Genomic DNA, 23,570 nt, shown 5'->3' with positions numbered 1-23,570 from the left:
AATTAATTAATTGCTTACACTTCTAATGTGAATGTGGTAATGGGTACAGGAAGAGAACTGGCAAATAAGAGAAAAGACCAAAGGGCAGGAACAGGGAGAGATGTGCTTGGGGTAGGAGAGGGAGTGAGTGGGAGTCCTGGGTGAGACTGAAGGTCTTGGTGGAAGAGGTTGGGGATAGGGTGGCCATGTAGTCAAGAGGAAAAGAGACTGACAGGATCACAGAGGGCCAAGAAGGAGGTCAGATTTGGAGAGGTACTCCAACCATCCAAACCTCAGCAGTAGTTTATACAAGCACTGCCTCTTCCTCTTACGTACATCATCTGAACATTCATTCTTTGTCACTGTATTATCAGCTGGTCTATGCTGATAAACACAACTTTTAAACCCTGATAAAACACAAGAAGGAGATGACAGTGAGACAGGCAAAATATGATGGTAGATGAGTATCAGTGGGGAAAAGGAAGTTTTGAGCATAACATCAGCAAAACAGTCATAAAATATGTCATGGCAAGAGATAGATGGACCCAGGCAACAAGTGTAGAGTGAGGACCTAGGACAGAACCCTGGAGAACGCCAGTGCATAGAGAGCTGGGAACTGAGAGCATGCCTTGACAAGAGACCTGGAATGTGCAATTAAGTGAGGAAGGAGGAGCTTCATGTGTGAGCTGTAACTCCTGGGTTAGTGTGGACAGGAGAATAGAGTGATTCACAGCATGAATGGCGACACGGAGATCAAAAAGGATTAAAACGAAGACGGAGCAGCAGGAGTCAAGTGAAAAGAATGAGTAGCAGAGAGGAGAGCAGACGCAGTCCGGTTCTTACGTTTTGGGGGCAAAAGCCAGTCTGGAAAGGATCGAACTGTGAATGTCGCAAAAGGAAAGCAGTGAGCTGGAGAGACATTGACCACAAGGTAATAGTTGTGAAAGGATGAGGGATTTTGGCTGCTTTATGGGAGATGTAATGCAGACCTGCGTAATGAAAGAGATCAGCAATGTGTTAGAGGTGAAGAAGCCTGAAGCAGGAGCCCGGAAGAGGTGAGTTGTTAGGGGGTCAAGAATGCAAGAGTAAGGTCTGTGATCCTGGAGCACAAAACAGTGCTATGAGGGAGGAGAAGGGAGGAGAAAGGAGGAGTATCTGTGTGGGAAGCAGGAGAGGATAAAGACTTTTTAGGCAGAGAATGAGTGGCATAAGACTACATTATGAAGAGCTTGAGGACGGTGGAGGTTTTGGAAAAGAAAAGAGGCAAAGTCATTACAGGGCCAGATCCAGACTGGATGAAATTGACGGAAGTGGAGGAGAAGATGGAGGGTTAAAAATAAAGGAGAAGGTGGAAAAGAGTTCCGGTTGTTGTAAAAATGAAAAGAAATTATTTATTTCTTTATAGATCCTCTTAGGTTAACACCCTAAAAGATTTATATGACTTTATGTATCTTCATTGTTTTGTGCTCTCATTAGAGAAAAAAACAGATGCGTGCTGTTGGTGGTGAATATTTTATGAATTTGTTGGATTGTATCTTCAGCTAACCTCTGCCACAGTCCCTGCATTCTGTTTGCAAAATATATTTACACATATGGATAGTTTCTGAGAATATGGCAGCACTTTTTTAAAAGAAAAATAAAATTGTCTGTAAACTTTATTATTTATAGCTGTGGCTCATCTGTAACTACATCTCTATATTTGTATTCTTGTCTTTGGTCTATAGTATTCTAAGTTCTTTCTATCAAATACTGTCTTCTAAAACTAAAAATTACCTTAAAGCAAGATTAAAAAGTAATGTTTGCTTGAGAATTTAGTGTATAAAAGACAAGAATTGCCAGTACAGAATACAGGAGAGAATTTATGTATTATTTTTAAAAAAAGTTTACATTACTGCAGGCTTTTAATTTTATCTCCTTATTATGAAAAGTAGTCTTCCATTTTAATACTTCAATGTCATAGACTACAGACTACACTAGAAGCTTTTAAAATAATTTAAAAATGAAATGTTATTACATACATTGATATGTTTTCTTTTTATCTAATGGAGAGATACAGTATATTAGTGGTTAGTTAAACAGAAAAATTTTAGACTGCAGGATGTGGTCAATTTGCAGTGCTAAAAGGACGAATTACTTTAAAAACAACCTATAACCAGTTGATTATTAAACAATTAATCTCTTTATTCTGTGTTCTTTTTTTTTCTTAGGTCTTGCAGATTTAAAATTGACCACAATTTAGAAAAAAAGCAGTTTCTAGCTGGCTTAATTTAAAATAAAAGTAAGATAAAAGCTTCTTAAAATAATTATGTTGCTAATCCAGAGCAATATCGTTGTTATATTTTAATGTTTGTGTGTATATAGAAAGCTTTGCGTTTTTTTCTCTGTTGCTAATTCAAGGACTTTGCTCCGGAGTTCAGCTCATAAGAGGCTTGTTAGATGAGGAGATTCATCCTGCTCTGCCACCCCATGACTCCTGGCAGAGGGAGCAAGGAGCAGTCTGTCTGTCTTCTCACAAGTGTGGGGGAGTGTACGAATTAGTCTAGATGGAGCAGACACAGCCTTGCTGGAAGGGCAGCAGTTCTGTTTTATTACAAAGCAAATAGATATAGAAACTGATGCAGCTGATTCTCATTGTTACAATGAGTAATATTCCTTCTAGGAAAGACAGCCACTGAACCATATTTCTCCATGCTTCTTAAAGGGTATAATGAATTATGTCTACCCAAATTTTCCTTTCACTTTTTCTCTGGCTGTGTTCCTGTCTATCATTTCTGCTGTAGATTGTACAAGCACGTGCCTCTTCCTCTTACATCATCTGAACATTCATTCGCTGTGAGTGTAAACCACCTGATAAAACGTGTGTGCATGTAGAGCCAAGCCAGACCTCACCATTTACAGTATAGGTATGAGACATCTGACATCTTAATCTCAGAACTGTCCAAAATTCAGAAATGGCAATACCATACCATATAGGGAAGTTCCAGCTAGTTTCCTAAAATTAATTTCTGAGAAGTATTTCAGCAATTTGGTGAATAATTTTAGAATCTCCTTTAATGTCTCTCTCCTCGAACCTGTGTGAGGGGGTGCTGTGTTTCATGCTAAACACACTAAATGCTATCAGCTACTCAGATATGTGCTGCACCTCAATGATGGATTAAGTGGCTCCCCTCTTATATACGAAGCACCTTGGAATGCTTTAGATTCCAATAAAAATACAAGCAATCATTATGATGATAATATTAATTCTGTTTGTGCTGCCCTTTTACTTCAACCTGCTCAATTTCTTCTTCAGAGCAAGATAAGGAAGCTGCTACAAAATGCCATCTTGAAATATGTTTACTAGGCTGTATGGAAATTTTGTTCATGATTTCTTGAAAATCTGAACACACTGTATAGGCACAAGTATGTGCCTTTATATTTACCCTCATTGAATTACTATGTAAGTGGTTTTACTGTGTGACTCAGATTGTAAAGGAAGAACTATGATAATCTCTTTTATACTAATATCTGTCAGGACTCTGTTGACAACATGAATAAAAAAGTTGAAGGACATCCTCTTACTCTTTAAACCTGTTGGACCTTCTAGATTAGTACCTTATTTCTAATATATTAATCTTTCTCTTAACAGTTGTCAGTATATTCTCAGTGTATTTTTCCTTCTTTCTTTGAAGGCTGCAATAATTAATTGAAAACACGTTTCTTAATGTCAAGTTATTGCTCATTTCAAAATACAGTGTTCCAGTCATGCAAGGATATGAATATTTTCCATTTTTTTAATTTACAGATACACTATACATTTGTTTTTCACTTTTTACAGGTGAAAAGACTTAACATTACAGAACTATTTTGAACCTCCTGTACTCACAAACCAACACATGCAGAGAAAAACATTCCCAAGAAACCTGTAAACCGCAGGACAGAATTAGAGTGAAGATAACATGAGCGTATTCAGTCTTGGTTCCATTTTATTGATAAATAGATGGTTGTATACATAAAAAGAAGTGGTCTTAAAAACTTGATAGCATTAAATAAATAAATTAATTTCAACAAAATGAACACAGTCTACTCTGACTAGGATGTTCTTTGATGAAGCACTACATAGATTTAATTCATAGAAAGGGCAGTGATTTTCTAGCAGTTTGCAGTATCATTTACAGGGCAGTAATTGCTTGTGTCTGTCATTAATTATTAAGACTGAATAGCAGCTTAAAAAAATATCTGTCCAGTAAAGCTTTTTAAATTCTTAGCAATTCCATCTGTGGAGGAAATCTCTCCCCCTGTTCTGTATTTTCTTCTATAAATATTACACTTGTGGGAGACACAGTGGCGTAGTGGTGAGCATTATTGCCTCTCAGGGCTGGTGCCTTGGGTTCAATTCCTGGGGTTCTATCCTCTTGTTGAGGTTGTATGTTCTCCCTGTGTTCTTGTGGATTTCCTCCAGATGGTGCAGTTTCCTCCCACAGCCCAAAGACATGTTGGTAGGTTAACTGGCTTCTGGGAAAACTGATCCTGGTGTGAGTGTGTGCGTGTATCAGTGTTTGTGTCTGTGTCTGTGTGTTACCCTGTGATGGACTGGCATCCCACCCAGGGTGTACCCTGTCTTGCACCCATTGTTTGCTGGGACAGTCTTGTATACAAGCGGTGCAAACAAAAAAATGATCTTACTCGTTTCCAGAATGTACAGTATGTCATCTGGCTGCCATGTGTTCCTTGGCATCCCAGAGGTGCCATGGTTACTGGATTGTTCCCATGAAGTTTAGGTTACTGCCTTAAATGTGTCAATGAAAGCCTCTGCCAATTTCTCACAAATCAAGAACAAGCACTCCAAAGTGATGCCTTAAATCCCCACAAAAAGAAAAACTTCTTTAATTATTAACTAGGAGAAATATCACAACTGAAAAAAATGTATAATCATGCCATAGATGGAGAAGACATTTTTCTGCACAAGATTACCAGAATGCAATATCTTCAACTGGCACCTTAAAAGCACAAAATAGATTTCCCAGCATACTTCTAGAATCAAAGCAAATAAATCATTAATAATTGAGCCTTTTAGTAGCACAGAACATTTCCAACTGAGAATTTTAATTATTAATCACATCGATGGCATTCTCATTAGTTGTAATAAATGCTTAAATGAAACTCCAAAACTCAAATATTTCTTATGATCAAGTCTCAAAGTAGATCTTTATTAGAAGAAAGTATTTATCCTCCTACGATTTGAAGAAGCCATAAACTTCAGTCATGATATGCACTTGTACAGCACATTTTTACATATGATTAAAAAGCAGATGTTTAAGAACAGATTTTGACTAATGCCAACCATGACTTAGATCTGGGGAGGTTTCTGAAGTATTAAGGGATGGTGAGAGCTGGCTTCACCCCCTAGTCAGGGGTTGGCGCCCTGGTTGTAGAACGAGGAGGCTTAGAATGAGCCACGGTGCAGCTCCAAGGCTCCAAAGAGATGTGGTGGAGGAGGAATGCATGAGATGGAATGTGAAAAAAAGGATTTTGCATTAGATATATCTAACTTTTGAAAAAATAATGTCAAGAATGATTATTATTTCAAACAGCTGGAGCAAAGGTGCCTTAGTTGTCAAAAATGACATTCTCAAGGACTTCTTCTAAACACTTTTTGAGGAGATGCTGCTGTACTGTACATACTGTATACAATATAAAGTTATTTTTTTACAAAAAAGGATGCCATAAATGTGTCGTCCACATTTCAGAATATTTCTGTTCTGAAATGCGTTCATGTACAGTATAACGGACTTTTCACTGTTACATGACTGTTTTTAAAAAGTTTAAATTTAACTTATTGAGACTTAATAACTTTATTTTAGATACGAAGATGTATTGAAATCCCTGTAACAGATTTGCAGAATCTTGACACAGTCCATTGTTACAGTATGTGCTAGAATAAAACAAGCAGACCTTTGCAAACTGAACATGCTGCATATTGTACTGTATATCCACAGACCATTCATAACGCTGACCCTGCACTGTTTCACCACAGGAAATCTTCTTCTGAGCAATGAACCAGATTGTATTCAGTGTCATAATATTCATTTGAAAGGCATTTATGTCATGACTTGCATTTTTTTTACCGTTTAGAGATGATATGATTTAATTGACTATACCTGTGCTTTTCACTTTAACTGAGGCAGAACACTTCGTTGTTTAAAATACTCTTGAAGTGATTTCCTTTTTTCCCAGTAATATAGACATCGAGACTCTCTGAGGGTTTAATTATCTTTCTAAAGAAAGACATGTCAAACTGCAGGAAAAATTTCACAGACATAATACAGTAGCATGTGGGTACTTTATTTCTATATAAATTGTCTTTTGATGTTAAATATTTCTCTTGTACCTGTAGAATTTTCCAGTTCTATAGTAGTAGGTGGCCACAAAAACTAATATTGTGCAGCTACATGTAGAAAAGAACCTGTTTGAGAAATCTGCCGACATGGTAAAAATCCTGTCAGACTCAAATGAAATATGTATTTCACTCTAAAGAAAGAGTCCTAAAGTCGGGATCATATACTTCTCAATGTTTAATAATAGGGGTATTTGACTCAATTATATTATGGCTGAAACATTACTTGAATACTTAGATTATATTAAAATATAACAAATAGATTGAAGTTTATTTACAAAATAGATACTAAACATATACTGTATATTACAATATATTAATACTGTATATTAACACTATTGTTAAAATAATCAAATAATAATATTTGTAATATTTAATTAAATAATAATCAAAGTATAATGAAATAATTATTGCACGTATTTTTGTATCTATCAAAGTTATAATTAAATGGACAAAAATACAATATTGCAATTTGAGAATCAATAAACAGTAGTAATGTACTGTAGAAAATTCTAATTTTCTTAAATGTAACATTACGTTCTATAATCCTTAAAAATAAATGTCTTAGCCTTGTAAACTCCTTTTGTGCAAACAGAGGTTGCAAGGAATCTGCTTACCACGTCTGTCAATGCAGAAAACATGCCATTAATGTTCTGACAAAAGACATCATGTCCCCAAGGCTCCTTCAAGTTTCATGATTTTCCCCCCATCTGAATTGATGTACATACATAAAAAATAAATATGATGTGTTCTGACACTCAATAAGGAAGATGATTTTATGAAAGGCAGAAATGTTTGGCTCCTGTGGAAAATCTTTCAACATTAAACTGCTGCTGTTTTTGCATTTGTCTTCGGTGTATCTTTGATCTTTCAAAAGAATGTCAAAACTCTCTGGAAACTGGGCTGATTCTAGGATCAGTTGTAGAATGTCTGGAAGGAGAAAACTAAAAACAGTTTGCTGCCTAGCACAGATTTCCATATGAAATACCTCTTAATTAGATGTTAATATAGACCTGCATGGCTTTAATTTGCAGACAAGAAAGGCATGTTGAAATGATGAATTAATTTAAGATCTTCAGAAATGCTGTGTTTCAAAGTAGAAACAATTACCTTATGAATTCCTACATGGATTGTATATTTAACTATAAAAACACTGTTTAAAGTGTTCAGATACAGCTTTGTTGTGGGCTGCAGTACTTTAGTGAATTGGAGTGAGTATGCACAAACCAGCATATCCCCCATGTATACAGGTAATAGTGAACTAACCAGGACTGCTAATGGACAAAGGAGTCACTTGTCCACTGTAACCAGGGTTACAGTGGCACCCCAGAACTGGCGGGGTTCAGGTTAGGGTCAGGGCTTTCAGCAGGACAGGGACTCTGGTTGTTTTTTCATGTGCCAGCAGTCTTGCACTGATGTCTGTAAGAAACCTATTACTCTGTCTTCCATCAACACTTACCCTCCTGGAGGCACTGTAGAGCTTGCAACATGTCAAAGGCTGGAGGTCTCAGTGGGTAGCTGGGACAGAGGAGGTTGTCTGCCCATCACCATTCTCCACCTGCAGTTACAGGAGTCAGGGCTGTGAACTGAGACGTGAAATAATTGACAATTAGCGAGTGCAAACTTGGTGGGCAAAAATCCCAAAAAAGTTTAACACTTTCGTTATTGAAGTAATTTGTCAAGCTCACCTTTTTAAATAATTTTAAGAATTACAGGATAGCTACTGTACGTCATACTTTAATTTGGCCCATTATTGATTCTGTGTAAGTATTCCGTCTAAATCATATGATTTGTGTTCTTCACTAATTCATAAGTCGAAATACAGAATTAGAAGCACCCTAATATGGCTTTGTTATGGGCTGCAGTACTTGAGCAAGCTGGCTTCAAACCAGTATATCCCAGACGCACAATACTGAAGTAACCAGAGCTGCTTAGAGACAAACCAGAAAACAAGCACAAAAAAAGCACAGACACATGATAGTTCACAATGCATGTTCCTAATGCAGTGGTTCTCAAACTTTTTCGTTGATGGTACCCTTTTCTGTCGAAGCTAATGTCGCGGATCCCCAGCAACCTTTTTCTTACTTTTCAGGATTAGCTATGGTGGTGTTCTGCAAAAAGCATTCTAGGACTGCTATTCAGAGGCAATTTAGCCAATTATTAAGGAAGAAACTATCGATTGCTTTTCTTTTAATTGTAAGCATTGTATGAGCTCATTGAATTTATTTTAGTCATTTATTAATAACATGAGACTAGCAGCCATATCACCCTGCAACTCACAACTGGCAACCCACTGAAGCTAAGCAGGCCTGAGCCTGGTCTGTACCTGGTTGAGAGACCTCCTGGGAAAACCTGTGGTTGCTGCTGGAAGTGGCGCTAGTGGGACCAGCAGGGGGTGCCCGCCCTGCGGTCTGTGTGGGTACTAATGCCCCAGTATAGTGGCGGGGATACTATACTGTAGCAGGCGCTGTCTTTCGGATGAGACGTTAAACCAAGTTCCTGACTCTCAGAGGTCATTAAAGATCCCCAGGCATTTCTCGAGAAGACTAGGGAGTTATCCCAGTGTCCGGGCCAAATTTACCCCCTCAACCCTTACTGTGGCCTCCAAATTGTCCCCATGTATGAATAACTTTGCAACTGCCGTGCGAAGGACTGCCGCCCTGTCCAGGGTGTACCCTGCCTTGCGCTCGTTGCTTGCCGGTTAGGCACCGGCTTCACCGCGACCCTCACCAGGAAAAGCGGGTGAAAATGGATGGATAAATCACATGATAACGTGTCTGCGATTAGTACCCGTACCGTTCAATAAAGTTTAATCACTGAAATACTTGTTGAGAATAAGAGAACCGCCGGTTCGACCAAGTTAGAAGAAAACTTCTCATATTCTTGTGACATGATGTTTTAATTTTGATGAAAACATTGTTAACAAAGGGGAAAAAAAGAATAGATTTATAGAATCAGACGACACTTTTTGTGGTCTAACCGGGCGCAAACAGGAAAAGGTGGTAGCAAAATGACTAAGTAAAGCACGGTGCGACAAGGATACATTTTTAAAAGAGTACTGGTCATATTTAATCAACATTTACATCAAACCAGCAGAAACAGAACAATCTCAGTGTGATGAGTGCGTTTACCTCTTGTATATTTTTTATATTTGGATGTGAGTTGCGGTCTTCGACTCTGCATCCAATCTGTTGCGATACTTCGTTTTGGGGACACGTACGACGAAAATCCGGTTTCACACAGATAGGTGGTCACAAACAGGAGAAGAGCAGAAAGTGCTTTCTCTGATAATGCTGGATATTCGTATTTGGTGTTGCACCAAAACTCTGGCAGCTGCACTTCATTAAAAGCTGTTTGTAAGGAAGAGTCTGAAATCAGGTCAATGAACTTCTCACATTCTTGTGAGGTGAAGTCTCTAAGTTTTTTTATTGTTTTTCACATTTTTTTCATTTATGACATTGCAGTCATTTCTAAGCGATCATTCTACATAGTAACACGTTATTTTCTCTCATTGCGAGTTTTTGAGATTAGCCGGATGGCGAAATGGCAAACATTTTTATCTCCATACAAGATAGAAGAGCAGATGAAAGAGGAAATTTCATCCGACACCTTTGAGGTTCCTTCTGGCTCTAGAGGCACAAGTACAGACATTTATTCAGAGTGAATTTGAAGATGACGTTTCTGAACATATGCCTAATTATTCTGACTTCTTGGAGCCATGCAAAGCCATCGTAGCTCACTTTTTTTATTTGATTTTTATAGTTCTTGTAGCCTAATGTTTGAGCTCACAGAACCCCAGGTGCTCCGCGGAACACAGTTTGAGAACCACTGTCCTGATGTATCATTCATTATCCAATGCTAATGAAATGTCACATGTTATGTCACAGAATTCCAGCCACCTTAACAGATAATTTTCAGGTTCGGTACAACAGATAGAAAAGAAGGAAGTGCCCCTACTCTGAAGAGTGAGCTAGTTTGGATAGGGAATGAACTGAAGTGCATGGAGCAGAAGTCACAGGTGGGAAATGTGAAAACAAATCACAGAACAAGCAACATCTCAGCCCAGCAGGGAGCAGGGTTTGAATGAAGATCAGTCTGATTGAGTGACTAATAAATAGAGAGGCGACGACGGTATCAAAGCAAAGCTCTAAAAGGTACAGTAAATGAACTGAATCTACATGTACAGTATAAACTCTGTCATCCTGATATGGATTATGGTATATTAAATTGGGATTACTGTATATTTTGCTGTTGTAGCTTTTTTATATTTGCATTAATATTCATTATATAGTTCACATATATACTCTATTATTGTTTTAATTATTTTCTTATTTATTGTTTACTGGAGTAACTGAAGTTATTTCCTGAAACTCTGGCACATTTTAACCCAATGGAATAATTGCTGTAGTTTACGTTTTGGACTCTTTTGTATTGAATTGGAAAATTACTTGTGAAGTGATTTTAACCTCTGTGCAATAGGAAGAATTTAGTACTTCATAATTCCCAAATTGATGTGATCCATCATGTGGGTGTTTGAAAACAAAATCAAAGGTACACCCAAACTTGGACACAGCTATACTGAATAAAGAATATGTAAAATTGTCTCATAAGTACAGATATTGCTTTAAGGTGTGTGGTGTTGATGGAGTCTTCTGATGTCTTTCTAAAGTATTCCAGGGATACAAATATCCCTGTATCCTGTTCTGTTTTATGAGTATAGTTTGGTGAGTGAGAGATATTTCTCAAATGCTGTGCCCCAAAGGCAAAATGACCTCTAAACAGCCCTATGTCTCTGCTTCAAGATGACCCCATTAAAGCTGTTTTTATGCCTGGCAGACACCACCGACTTACTCTTGTCAGTTCATAGACCATATCACGCTGATCCTGTTTGATAAGTGTTATCATAAATGTGCTTCTCATTACCAGAATTGCTTTGGAACAAATGTTTCTCTTTAATAGGAGTGAAAAAAAAAGAAAAAAGAGAGATTACTTGCTGTTTTGGTCTGAACCCTAGCCGGAATCTGATATTAAGGTCATTTTCCAAAGCTGGCCCTTCAGAGCTTAGCTTAATCTGAAATCGATTTAGAAAATCTTCTGGTTCTGAATGTAATCATTGAACCACTAAGGGGTAATGTATTTGAAACTCAATGAAAGCATTAACTCTCCTGGATGATTAAAAAAAGAACAGTTGTGATTGATATGATTTATGACTTTTCTTCTCTATTTCTTCTTCTTTTAATGTGTTTTCTAATCATTTTGTACTTTAAACGGTAGTTGAACACGGCAGGACATTGCTGAGCAAAACACGTTCGATAAAACAAAAGTGTACAAAGACAAAGTCTCCTTGCCAGCAAGCTCCAAAATCCACAACTGTCAAACAGTGGGCAAAATAGCAATATAGTTAGATTAAGAGAGGTAAACCTTTTTAAAATTGATTTCCTGTCCTGATGGTGAAATACAGACAACAGAGTAAGGTTTACTAAGGTGTCTACAGGGAATTCATAACAAGGAAAACAAGTTAGTTTCTAAAGGAATATGCCCCTTGCTGTATGAATTCTAAATAAAGAGTGTTTTATCTTTATGGGAACTTCATTCCTCTTTGTTCCAAATATCACATCATCGAATCCTTCTGGAGTGGAAGAAGCCCCTTATAAACCACAGTGACATATACTGTGCACAAAAAGTCTTTTTAACCTATAAATTCATGGGTCCTCACTGAAACTAATTACCTCTCTGTTAGACTTTCCATCACTGCACCTGTGCAGTGCTTTTTCTACTGTGTGTTTGTCAAAATTGTCTTCTGGTTGTCAATATTCTTAAATAATAGAGTGTTCAGCCTGTCAGAATTCTTGGCCTATGGGATGCTTTATTCAGGGGTTTATTTTGTAATCAAGACTAGTGCATAGTCTTTTTATATCACATGAGAACTTCTCACTTCTTTTTGTCACCTAGTAGAGGCATGATATTGTACTGTACTTTCTGTACTTTTTAGTTTTGTACCTTTTTCATTTTAGCATTAAGATTTTATTGATAGATTTCTATCAGATTGTATTTTTAGTATAACTTGTAGCTGGATGCATTAAAAATTTAGCACTGCATTAGTTTTAGATGTTTTGTTTGGTAAAAGAACTGTGTTGTTTCTACCAGAGAGTTTAAAAAAAAGCAATGGGGGTTTGAACAGGCAGTTCTTTCATACTTGCTTTTTCCAGTCCAAAAATTCAGCATCTCATTCTCGGTTTAGTTCTTTAACTGGAAATTGAATGCCACACGTGGGTGTAAACTTTAGTCAGGGAAACACTGCTCTCTTCAGCTGACTGCTCCAGAGTTGGGAGAGTAAGGAGTTAAGATTTTACATAATTACACCTAGTTGAGCACACAAAAGGTGCAAAGTTGGTGGCTCACTAAAGTCATCCAGCCCTTGGTGTCTACAGTAAGTGTTTCACTTTCTTGATATTATGAACCAGACAACTTCCTTTTCCCCTCTGCAGGTCTTAAGCGAATCCATGCTTTGACCATCCAAGCTAATTACGAGCTGAGAATTGATCTGGAGGACTTCGAGAACAGCACGGCCTACGCACAGTACAGCACATTCGGTGTGGGGCTGTTCTCTGTGGATCCAGACGAAGATGGCTATCCTCTGACGATTGCTGACTACTCTGGTACTGCAGGTAAATAACTTCCCATGCCAGCTGGAAATGGGATTGACCCAATTGCCAGTTGCAAATCTGATGCAATTTGATGATAGCTTTCCATTAAATGGTTGCAAAATATCTCTAATAAACAGAAAGATAGCATCAACGAAGATAATTCTTAAGTTAGATAAGTCTGAAATTTCCTTTTGGGAACTCGGATACCATTTCAATTTAATTCAGGAACACAAGTTTAAATTTGGTTGTGCTGTGGAATATCTTAAATTATCCAAAGTTTTGTGTTTAAATTTGCATATCTGTGTTGATTATTTTTTAAATAATTTTGTTCTAAATGAGTTTGAGCAAGGTGTTCATGACCAGAGCATAACGTCCTTGTTTTAAATAAGTAAATTTATTCAAAAGCTTTAAAATGGTAATTTTTCCTAGGAATTATGATGATGATATGCTACCAGAAATGGAACACAGAATCCATTATTGTATATTGTTAAGACTGTGTAGCAGTTTTAAAGTCTCAGTGGCTACATTATTATACAGTAATTGTATAATTGCCTGGATTATAAAATCTCTGTTCAAGTAAACTGTGATATAACAAAACCTATGAATAAGTAAAGAAAAAAATACCACATTTTAACTTTCATTGTTCAGGATTTTTAAAGCATTAATGCCAGTAATTGTAAAAAACAAGAAAGTAACAACACGTGAAGATTTACTAACCTTGTACTTGCATGTAAATTGATGTGTTTCATGAGTGTAAGCACTTTAATTTCATATCAGAAGTTTTCACAGTTAAGCCCACTTTTTTTAGTCAAAACTACGATTTGTAGTCAAAGGTGTTTATTGGCCAGGAGAACTAGTGTTGAATGAGCATTGCCTCAGCATTGCTCACAGACGGGATAGCTCAAAGTGATTTAAATGAGGGCTAAATAATGTGACGGTATCAATGCAATCAGACTCTTTGTTTTATTTTCCAACCTCTGAAGCATCCAACCTGAAACTGTGATTTTGAAAGTAACCATGGAAACCGCAGAATGACAATTACAGCTGTGTCGTCAAACAAGCCAGTCTTGTTATTCCTTAGCTATAGCAATTCATCTTCCATGGCTGCATCAGAGTTTGAAGGGAAGGATAATAATCCTTAACTCTTCTATCCGCAAATCATACTCCCAACCCTGGATCACCCCTATGTACCGTATTGCCTTCTTAGATAAGACACATTTCTATAGCTCCCCAGAAAGTGAAGGAATTGATGTTTAAATTAACCATTAAAACTCCTAAACTGATATGCAGGATTAATTACCACAAGGAAGTACAGTATGACAACTGAGTATAATCAAGTGTGCTAACTTGCTCTACAATTCCAAAAAGTCTGAAATAGTTTTTTTGTTGTTGTTGATGCTGTTGTTTTTTTTTAATCCTGCATCTGACAGTAGCTACTGTATATCATTGCTGAGAATAATAAAATCTGTAAAACACAGCGCAACAAAGTAGCTTGGTTTGTATGCTCACAGCTGAAAACATCCCGTTACAATTCCTTCCACCAGTGACACTAGGTAAAGAGCTAATTATAGTACTAATTATATTATTGTGGTTTGTGATAATTGGGGCCATCTATTAATTAACAGAAGAGGAAAGGCAAATTTTAAAATACAAGAGACTACAGTGGAAATATAATATGGAATGAAAATAAAAACTAATCAAATTATTTATTTAGTTAATAAAATTAACATCTAGAAGCATTTTAATGCTGAAATATTAAATACAGAATTTCATTTAAGCAATAGCTTATCACTCAATTCATACATTTATTTTTGTTTAATTTTCTGTTGGTCTCCATGTTGTGGGCGTCATGGCTTCAGATGACCACAGTTCCTGCTCTCGTAAATGGCAGCTTCTTTTGAGATGCTTAAATACTGTAACTGTTTTTAAAGTAGATTTTCCGAGCTATTCTAGCCTACTCCATTATTAGATTAATTTCCCAGGAACAGCACAGAAGTCTAAATCCCAAATTTAACTACCATATTATAATATTATGTATTTAAAATACCAATTTGACTGCCTTCTGAAGACTTTGTGCCCTGAGTCATACAGAATAAACTGTCAGTGTTAATTCTAAACAGTCTCATTGCCTGTTAGCCCAGAATCTGGAACTGAAGCAATAATATTACCCAGGTTTTATAAACATAAGTCTTAGTTGCTGTAAGTACCTTATATTAATGCCAACTGCAAACTTAATTTTACTTGTTTTACCTCCTCTGTCATAATTAACTTCAGCTTAATGTAATTGAGTCCCATAACCCGTAGTTATAACATTGTTTTAGCCTTCAACTATGTGTTGTGATGGAGCAGTTCTGTCTCTGACCTTCTCCTGAAACTGCTGTAAAGGTCACATTTAATGAAGCTGTATCCTGCGTTTATGGCATAACAATAAAGGAGACAATTAGGTCATGTTCAAAGTAGCTAACTGGAATAAACAAACACTCTTATTATATAAAGCCAAGTAAAAAACATCAGTATTCAAGTTCCCTTACAAAACTAATGAGTAAGTCATGCTTTCTGAAGATTTTGATTTGCATGGAAGTCTATGGAGGTTTACTTTGTAACATCACTTGTAACAACTCTCATAAGTTAAAGCTTTGTTTTCTGCCAACAGGGGCAATAAAAGCTGAGCATGTACTGTGATGGTACAGACTAGCCCAAATAAAAAATATATATATAACAATATTTCATAGAACTGTTCTAAAAAAGCTCTAAAAAAGAAGAGATGGAGACCTTGCAGTTATAGAGTGTCACTGGAGTATCAGGACCAATGGCACAGGGAGCCACCGAAAGAGGAGCTGTTCAGAGGACAAGTAGAGACTCAGTTCTACAATGGCAGAAGCCCTCTTACCTTCTGAGGTTTATTGCTGGCCTCCAGGTCCAGTTACATCTATGAGAATCCATCAGATTGTATGACCTACCATATGACAAATGACTCACGTGCCAATTGCATGTAAATTGTATATTACGTTAATGTTAATATTTTGTATTGTTTTCCACAGGGTGAGGTCTCTAATTGTTAATATTTGCATGTGTTACAGGCACCATGTTAGGATGATTACAGTTATTGTACTCCCACCCACACCCCCTGTGTTCCTTGTTCATTTAAACCTCTTCCAAACACCTCGGCTATTCTTGGAACTTGAAAGGACCTCTTAGATGACAGCTTGTTAACTAACAGAAATGTTTTTATTTTGATATTATGAATAAAGAACAGAACCACACTTGAGCCTTTGTTAAATTTGCGTCAAGGCTTTGCACTCCCTGCTGTGCATTAATAAAAAGAGTTTTAATCAGCGTGGGGGGTCAGACCATTTCCCCATGATCTCTGCTTATGTTCATTTTAATAAGCAGCTGCAGTATGTTCAGATTGATTGTTGCCTTGGTTAAATTTTTCAAAGAGGTTAAAAAGTTATCATTTTTAAGACTGCCAACTGGTTATTTATTACCCGCAATACTTTGGGAAAGGACAGAACTTCAGAGTTACTCATAAAATGAAAGAAATTAATGATAAATTGAGGATTCAGCATTTGCTTAATTTCTGCCTTTCCAAAAACCTCCAGTATTTTAAATGCATCATGAATGTTTTGTCATTAATTAACATATTATGGTTACTTTGCAATGGGTTATATTTTAAAATGAACTCTCCTGGTCTGCTAATTTGTGTTATATTATCATTAGTTTGCACTTAGTCTTCCAATCTAATGAGATTGTGCTGAAGGACTATTTTTCATTATTCCTGCCACTTATCAGACAGTGACAGCTACTCAATGTATCTTACTCACTTAATGAACCTTACGCAGTACAAAGTAGTGTGATATGTCATTAGAGAAAGATGAATACAAAAATTAAAACACGGGTAAGGAAATGTAAAACATAAAACTCCTAATTATCAACAAGCAAAGGCTGTCAGTCACAGGGCAGGCTGAGCTTTATGACCCAGACTGATCTGCGTCCGGGTCATGTAACTTGCCAACACTCACCAGGGATTCTCAGATCCAACAGCTATATAGCCAGCAGATATGTATCACCCTGCAGCTCCCCGCTGGCAGCCTATTGAAGCTGAGCAGGTGTGGGCCTGGCCAGTACCTGGATGGGAGATTCCTGGGAAATCTAAGGTTGCTGCTAGAAGATATGTTAGTGGGGCCAGCAGGGGGCGCTCAACCTGATGTCTGTGTGGTCCTAATTCTCCAGTATAGTCATGGGAACACAGTACTGTAAACACGGAGTTTCTCGAAAAGAGCAGTGTTGTTAACCTGAACAAACTTCCCCCTGGACATTACTAATTATGGATTTCTATTAATCACCATCTCTGGACTGGCTTCATCACTCTGTTCTACTTCCCACTGATAGCTGGTGTGGGCTGAGTCTACTGGTGCACTCTAGCCTGCATCCAGGTGGGACTGCATATTGGTGGTGGCATTCCCTGTAAAGAGCTTAGAGGGGAGTGTCCAGAAAAGCGCTATATAAGTGTTAGGAATTAGTTATTATTATTATTATTATTAAATCCCCTGGCAGTAGGGTGGTATTAGTCTGCCAGTGCTGCATAGACCTTCTGTCAGACAATTTCTGCAACTCGCTGGGCTCCTGCAAGTTTACAGTCAAATCAATGAGAGCTGCACCACCTCTCCTGTTAGATGCTGTGGTGCAGCATGTCAAAAGATTCAGTCCAAGGCTCACTGGAAGAATGGGTCAGTGGAGCCTGACGTCCTTTCCTCCTTCTCCCCACTTGCAACAGAGGACTCTTTGCTGTAAACCAGAAATAAAAAAAACAATTGTCTGAGTAGAATAAAACCAAAGAACCAAATTAACAAAAATATAAAAATCTGGTGCCAGAAATACAATTTTAAATATACAGTACAATGTATAAAATCAACCTTTTTAACTGTCAGCGGCAGACAGCTACAGTTCTTATGGTAAGCGAAACAAAACAATTATATTCCACAGAAGAAAAGGAAAAGGTAGCACGCCGTGACAAAATTAGAACATGCCGTAGCTGAGCAAGGTGTGAAAAACGTTTGAGTGCAAATTTGCTTTAGCTACTCTTAAACTGGGGGAGATGGGTGTGCCCATTGTTTATATGGGTTTGTGTTCTTACCCTTGAGGGAAATTGTTTATACAAATTAACCTAGCAGAAAATATGAGAATTACACCATGAGTCTTTTTATACCTAACACATTTTGAGCTTTAAATCCCATTTGCTTCAATCCCATGAAGTTTTTTGTTGTTGTTGGCTGACTTTGATGAAAATAGAATTACAGAGTGTAAAGAACAGGAACAACCTGAAATGCGATGTTGGCAATAAAAGTGAATTTTCTTCAGCACTGGCCTCCGCAAACAGGGGCCTTGAGTCGAAACTCATGTACCATGAAAAAATTAAATTAGTTTGGCTTCTTGCTGCAAAATTACCTTCCAAAGACATATATCACGCTGCTTAATAAGGCTCACATTAGACGAATAACCCATTCGCTTAACTATTATTGTCTCTTACAAGAAGCAGGACAGGGGTTCTTTAAAATGACAGCAGAGTTAGACTCCCTTTGTGAAAGTGATCTAATTTAAAAATTAAATGTAATGCAGTAATCGTATTTTTTCCAGATGCTTTTCAGCTGCAATTGACCTGTGCCACACATCAAATGACTGCATACAGTACGTCTCACACTAACCCAGCGTAGAGACCAAGGTTTTCTTTCTAATCCTTTCTGTTAAAGAGCGTAGTCGCTCTTTTCAAACGAAAATTTCACAAGGCATCTCGAGATTTTACAGAGTAGGAAATTATGCAGAGCAAAATTATTTCTCTTTCTCCCAAGCTGTCGTTTTCTTGCAATGCAGTTTTGAAGGATTCCTTTTGCGTTCCCTACCCATGATCTTGCGCCGCGATCCCCATTGCGTCAGGAAGCTCCGTCATCGTTTTGTTCGTTCTTTTTGCGACTGTGTGCTCTGTAGGGGACTCCCTGCTGAAACACAATGGGATGAAGTTCACCACGAAGGACCGCGACAACGACCACTCCGAGAACAACTGCGCCTCCTTCTACCATGGAGCCTGGTGGTATCGCAACTGCCACACCTCCAACTTGAACGGACAGTACCTGAAGGGCCACCACACGTCCTACGCAGATGGGATCGAGTGGTCCTCCTGGACAGGGTGGCAGTATTCCCTCAAACTTTCCGAAATGAAGATCCGTCCTACCCGGGATGACAGCAAGTGAGAGGAGGAAAGGAAAATGCAAAATTAACAAACAGCAACAACTTTGCTCACGTTGTTTACAGGTACTGTCTGTCAGAATAAGAAGGACTTTCAGCAGTTTTTCTCCTTTTCTTCTTTTTTTTCCTGTGGAAGCCCCCAAAGCTAGAGGAAAATCCAGGATTGTATGGTAGCGTTCTTTCAAAGTCTTACCTGCTGTATATGAGTCTTTTTTATCCTTATCATTATCACTCAGATTCTAAATATGTTTATTAATGTTAAAATGATTGCCGTCGTTATTATTTAATGGTTCCTACCTAGAACATAGCAAGGAGGTGACTGGGAAATAGGATGGCCATGGCTTTGTAAATCCTAACACAAAGTGAACCGGCTTACTGAAAAAACTCAGATCCCATGTAGGGGAATTTCTGCTGTGCTCAATCTATTTCAGTAACTGGGAGTCATGCTTAATTCGTGCTACCTCAGACTGCAACAAAACTCGCCACAGGAACTCGTTCAAAGGAGTCATCCTAAGATCAGTGTCGCCATACAATTTGTAATACCATTAGGCAAGTTGGAAATCAGTGTCCTTTGAAAAATTGAATGGGCTGTAGCACCCCTGAGTTGACTTATACAACACATAGACAGTGAGAGCAATCAGAGGCATCTTCAAAAACAAGAGATGGTTAATAGTTAAGCCATTGTCCCTTGTTTCCATGAATAAACTGTGGTAGAAAACTGACAGAAAGCGGTTATTAGGATTAAACGTGTTCTGATCCTTTTGCGCTCTTACTCTAGCTGTGCGTTAAAATTTGCTGAGTGATTTTCACATGCCTTCACTGTGTTTTATAACACTGGACACTGGCAATTCGGTGATGTACAGTACTGCACCACAGATGTTTCCAAGGAATTTTATATAGAAATGCAAAGAACTATATTCAACAACAGTTTACCGTGGTTTACATGAGGTCCATTGTAGTAAAACATAGTGCTGCTGTATTAAATATAAGAAGAATGGCAATGTCCCTGTCTCAGTGTAGACCACTCATACAGTTTTGAGCTGGGGTGAAGAGGATACTACATGCGTTTTTCCCCTCGGAGCTCATCCTCTTGAGCAGTTGAGACCCCAGACAGGCCGGGGTCTCCCAGATACACGCAAGCTCCTTCCAGCTCATGTAGTTCTGGACCTGAACATTGAAAATATCATAAGATTCTTCTGTGTCACAGCACTGCAGAAGTTTGCTTACATGCTAAGCACAAAGGGGGGGTCCAGGTCATGGTAACCCATTTCCATTGCACACTAGTGTGAGTCTCTTCCGCTGTGCACCTCAGTCTCCTGCTACAACCAGTGGTGGATCTGTCCCAGCGACTCTATGATTTTTGTTATTAAGACTCCCTGCTACCCCCAAAAAAATCAAATTGGCAAGGACAGAAATGATGTGAAAGAAAGAGTATCCTGCTGTCAAACAATATACAGTAGCAAAGGAATAGGAAAATTGTTATAAAAGAATAAAAAATACTGTAGTAAACTCACCAGGGTGCAATTTCTAATGCAGGGTGCATTTTGAAACTGCTGCAGTGATATCTTTCATGCAGTTTAGTGCACTCAAATTTGAACTAAAGCCTTATTAATTTGGAGCTCTCTTCCCTGAAGGAAATTGCCCTTTCTGTCATTAATCTCATAACTGTGTAAACAACATGCAGTGAGAAAAAGTGAGCAGCTCTTGCACATGGTGGTCAGGGAGTGCCTGGAGAGGGATGATCGAACGTGAAGACTGAACAAGATGCCAAAAAATCTAACTAGTCAGATTATATTTATATGACATCCTTCATTAATGAGCATATTGGGCACTTTTAAAAAACTGTCTTATCTAGTTGATCTGCAGCCAAAAATGTCAACATTTACAGATGGCTGAACTGCAATTTATTCATCCCTTAAACACTCTGAGCAGAGTGTATCATAAAAAATGGAGAGAGATAGAGATGTGGTCTACACTTCCAAATGAAATTTGTGCTTTCTCAAAACTAAGCCAAAACATACATATACTGTATACTGAGTGAGAGAGCATCTTTAAAGAAGCTTTTGGGATAAATTCCAATAATCGGTTAAGATGGTCTGGGATAGCCATCATGCACTAAAAAGAAATGTGCTCACAGTACTCCCATGTAATGGAAATTAAGATACGTATCACCTTGCTGAAGCAGAGCAAGGTGTTAAAATCCATGTTCTAAAGAGGATAAAGCAGGTAGAGAAAAAGGCTTTAAACAGTAGATGGATTTTACAATCATATTGCAATGCATGTCCCGTGAGCAAACCCTCTTATTATCACACAGTATTAGGTGCTTTATTGAAATGCTGAGCTATGCAGCTCATAATACAGAACATGAAATCTGCAATGCTTTCAAAGAATCCACTCTGAGTTTTAGACATACCTCATGAGCGTCTCCGTACCTGTTTCTCATTTGGCTGCATAATTGAGTATACTGCAATTTATTGCTTGCCTGATTGCAAGCACCTGGTTTAGAGAAATTGTGTATTCAGACAAGGTATAACAGATTAAAAAGGTAGCTCATGTAAACAGGAGAATGGGCTTCAGAAAGGTAATAACATTACTTTTGGCTGGCCGTTTGTCACTAGCACAGTAATATGTGATGGTTTTTAGAAGCTGTCCTGAATGAGAAGAATGGCAATCTCACAGCCTCAGTGTAGAACAATTATGCATTATTAAGCTGGAGTGAAGAGGATACAATGTGCTCTTATTAGTATTAAATGTGTTATGATCCTTTTGTGCTTTTACTCTAGCTGTTAGGTTTGCTTACAGGCTAAGCACAAAGGGGAGGTCCAGGTCATAGCAACCCATTTCCATTGCACACTAGTGTGAGTCTCTTCCACTGTGCACCTCAGTCTCCTGCTGCAACCAGTGGTGGATCTGTCCCAGCGACTCTATGATTTTTGTTATTAAGACTCCCTGCTACCCAAAAAAAAATCAAATTGGCAAGGACAGAAATGATGTGAAGGAAAGAATCCTGCTGTTACACAACATTTCATTGTTGTTGTTTTTTTGGTTTCTATTGATGGTCCGGGTTGTTTCTCTTCCCATTTGACCTCAGTCCATCTCTTCTGTCTCAAAATCTGCCCTGAGACAAAGCACCACAAGCTAGTTCCATATATCCAAAACCCATCTTGCTTAATGTAATTAATTATTTTGTATTGTTGTCCTCATATTTCTCATCTTCTTCCTCTTATTAATATTATTATAATTATTTATATTATTGCTGTTTATTTTTGTGCCGAATAATCAGTTGTGTAAAAGTGACAGCAAAGACCTAACTATTGGAACCTTACTTTTTCATCTGGAACTCTAAAACATGTGTCTTTGGTGGGCTGAAAGACAATTCAGTGTGTATCTGTGCAGTGTATTTAAATAAAATGAGAAAGGCCCTTTGATAAAATAAAGTGGGGATGGACTCGTGCAAATTTTTTAATGTGTTGAAAGCTTTAAAATAACTGTAGATGAGTTGTGTGAACCTTTTTAGAGAGTAAAAGTGTTTTAAGTCTATGCCAAAAGAAGACAAAATTCTAATTTTAGTAACAAAACATCAAACACATTATCCCTATAGACTCCAATTACAGTGTTTACTGAAGTGTTTAATTATCTTTTTGGTTATTTCTGTTTCATTTTTTGTACTTGGTTGAATGCTGGAGGCTGAGCCAGTATCTGGCTTCTTTGGGGAATGGGAAAACTAAAGTGTAAGCACAGATATTTATATCCACACAAAAAAAGAGAAAACAGAAATTCAACTACAGTAGGATTCATTGTTCTTCTTATAGTTCTGCAGTCTAGAATTGGAAATGATTTTCTTTTTCTTCTGGTCCTGTTTGGACTTACTATTCGATTAAACTCACCACTGCCACCTTTGTACCCACATTGGGGTGCTCTTGTTCCACAGCCCCACAGTGCCTGAGCAGGATGGTAAGTGTTGATCGGGGGGCAGTGTCATAGCTCTCCCTAATAACACAAGCTTAAGTCCCAAATGTTAGTGGTGTAAGCAAGCCGAAGATTTGTTGATCAGCTCAAGGTCAGTCTGGCCTAATAGTGAGGATTAGGTCCAGATCCAGATCATTAATGACCCAAATTTGCATGGGTGGGGTCTGAACTGCTTTGCTCCTAATACCAGCCATTACTGGTTGAGCTGGCAAGGAGTCCCATTTTTCTTGAAAGTAGACAAATATGAATCCAAAAATGTTTCAGAATTATTTTAAAAGAATTAATCTAATGGATCCAAAGGTTTTCAGTTTAGGAAAAACTGAGGAAATTCATTGGTATTCACAAAGCCTCTGTGA

General features: G+C 37.9%; 1 protein-coding gene across 1 annotated transcript in view; it reads left to right on the top strand.

Annotated features, from left to right (window-relative positions):
• Nucleotides 1-22,682, top strand: part of fibcd1a (fibrinogen C domain containing 1a) — a 100,346-nt gene extending 77,664 nt beyond the window's left edge. Inside the window, exons 6-7 of the mRNA XM_088940743.1 lie at nucleotides 12,844-13,023; nucleotides 18,988-22,682. Coding sequence (XP_088796869.1) covers nucleotides 12,844-13,023; nucleotides 18,988-19,250 — 443 coding nt within the window. The 3' untranslated portion in view covers nucleotides 19,251-22,682. The remainder of the gene's footprint in view (nucleotides 1-12,843; nucleotides 13,024-18,987) is intronic.
• The last annotated feature ends 888 nt before the right edge of the window (nucleotides 22,683-23,570 follow it).

The sequence above is a fragment of the Atractosteus spatula genome, chromosome 23, assembly GCF_055471065.1.
Source record: "Atractosteus spatula isolate fAtrSpa1 chromosome 23, fAtrSpa1.hap1, whole genome shotgun sequence".
NCBI lineage: Eukaryota > Metazoa > Chordata > Actinopteri > Semionotiformes > Lepisosteidae > Atractosteus > Atractosteus spatula.
This window is presented reverse-complemented; position numbering and strand designations above follow the sequence as displayed.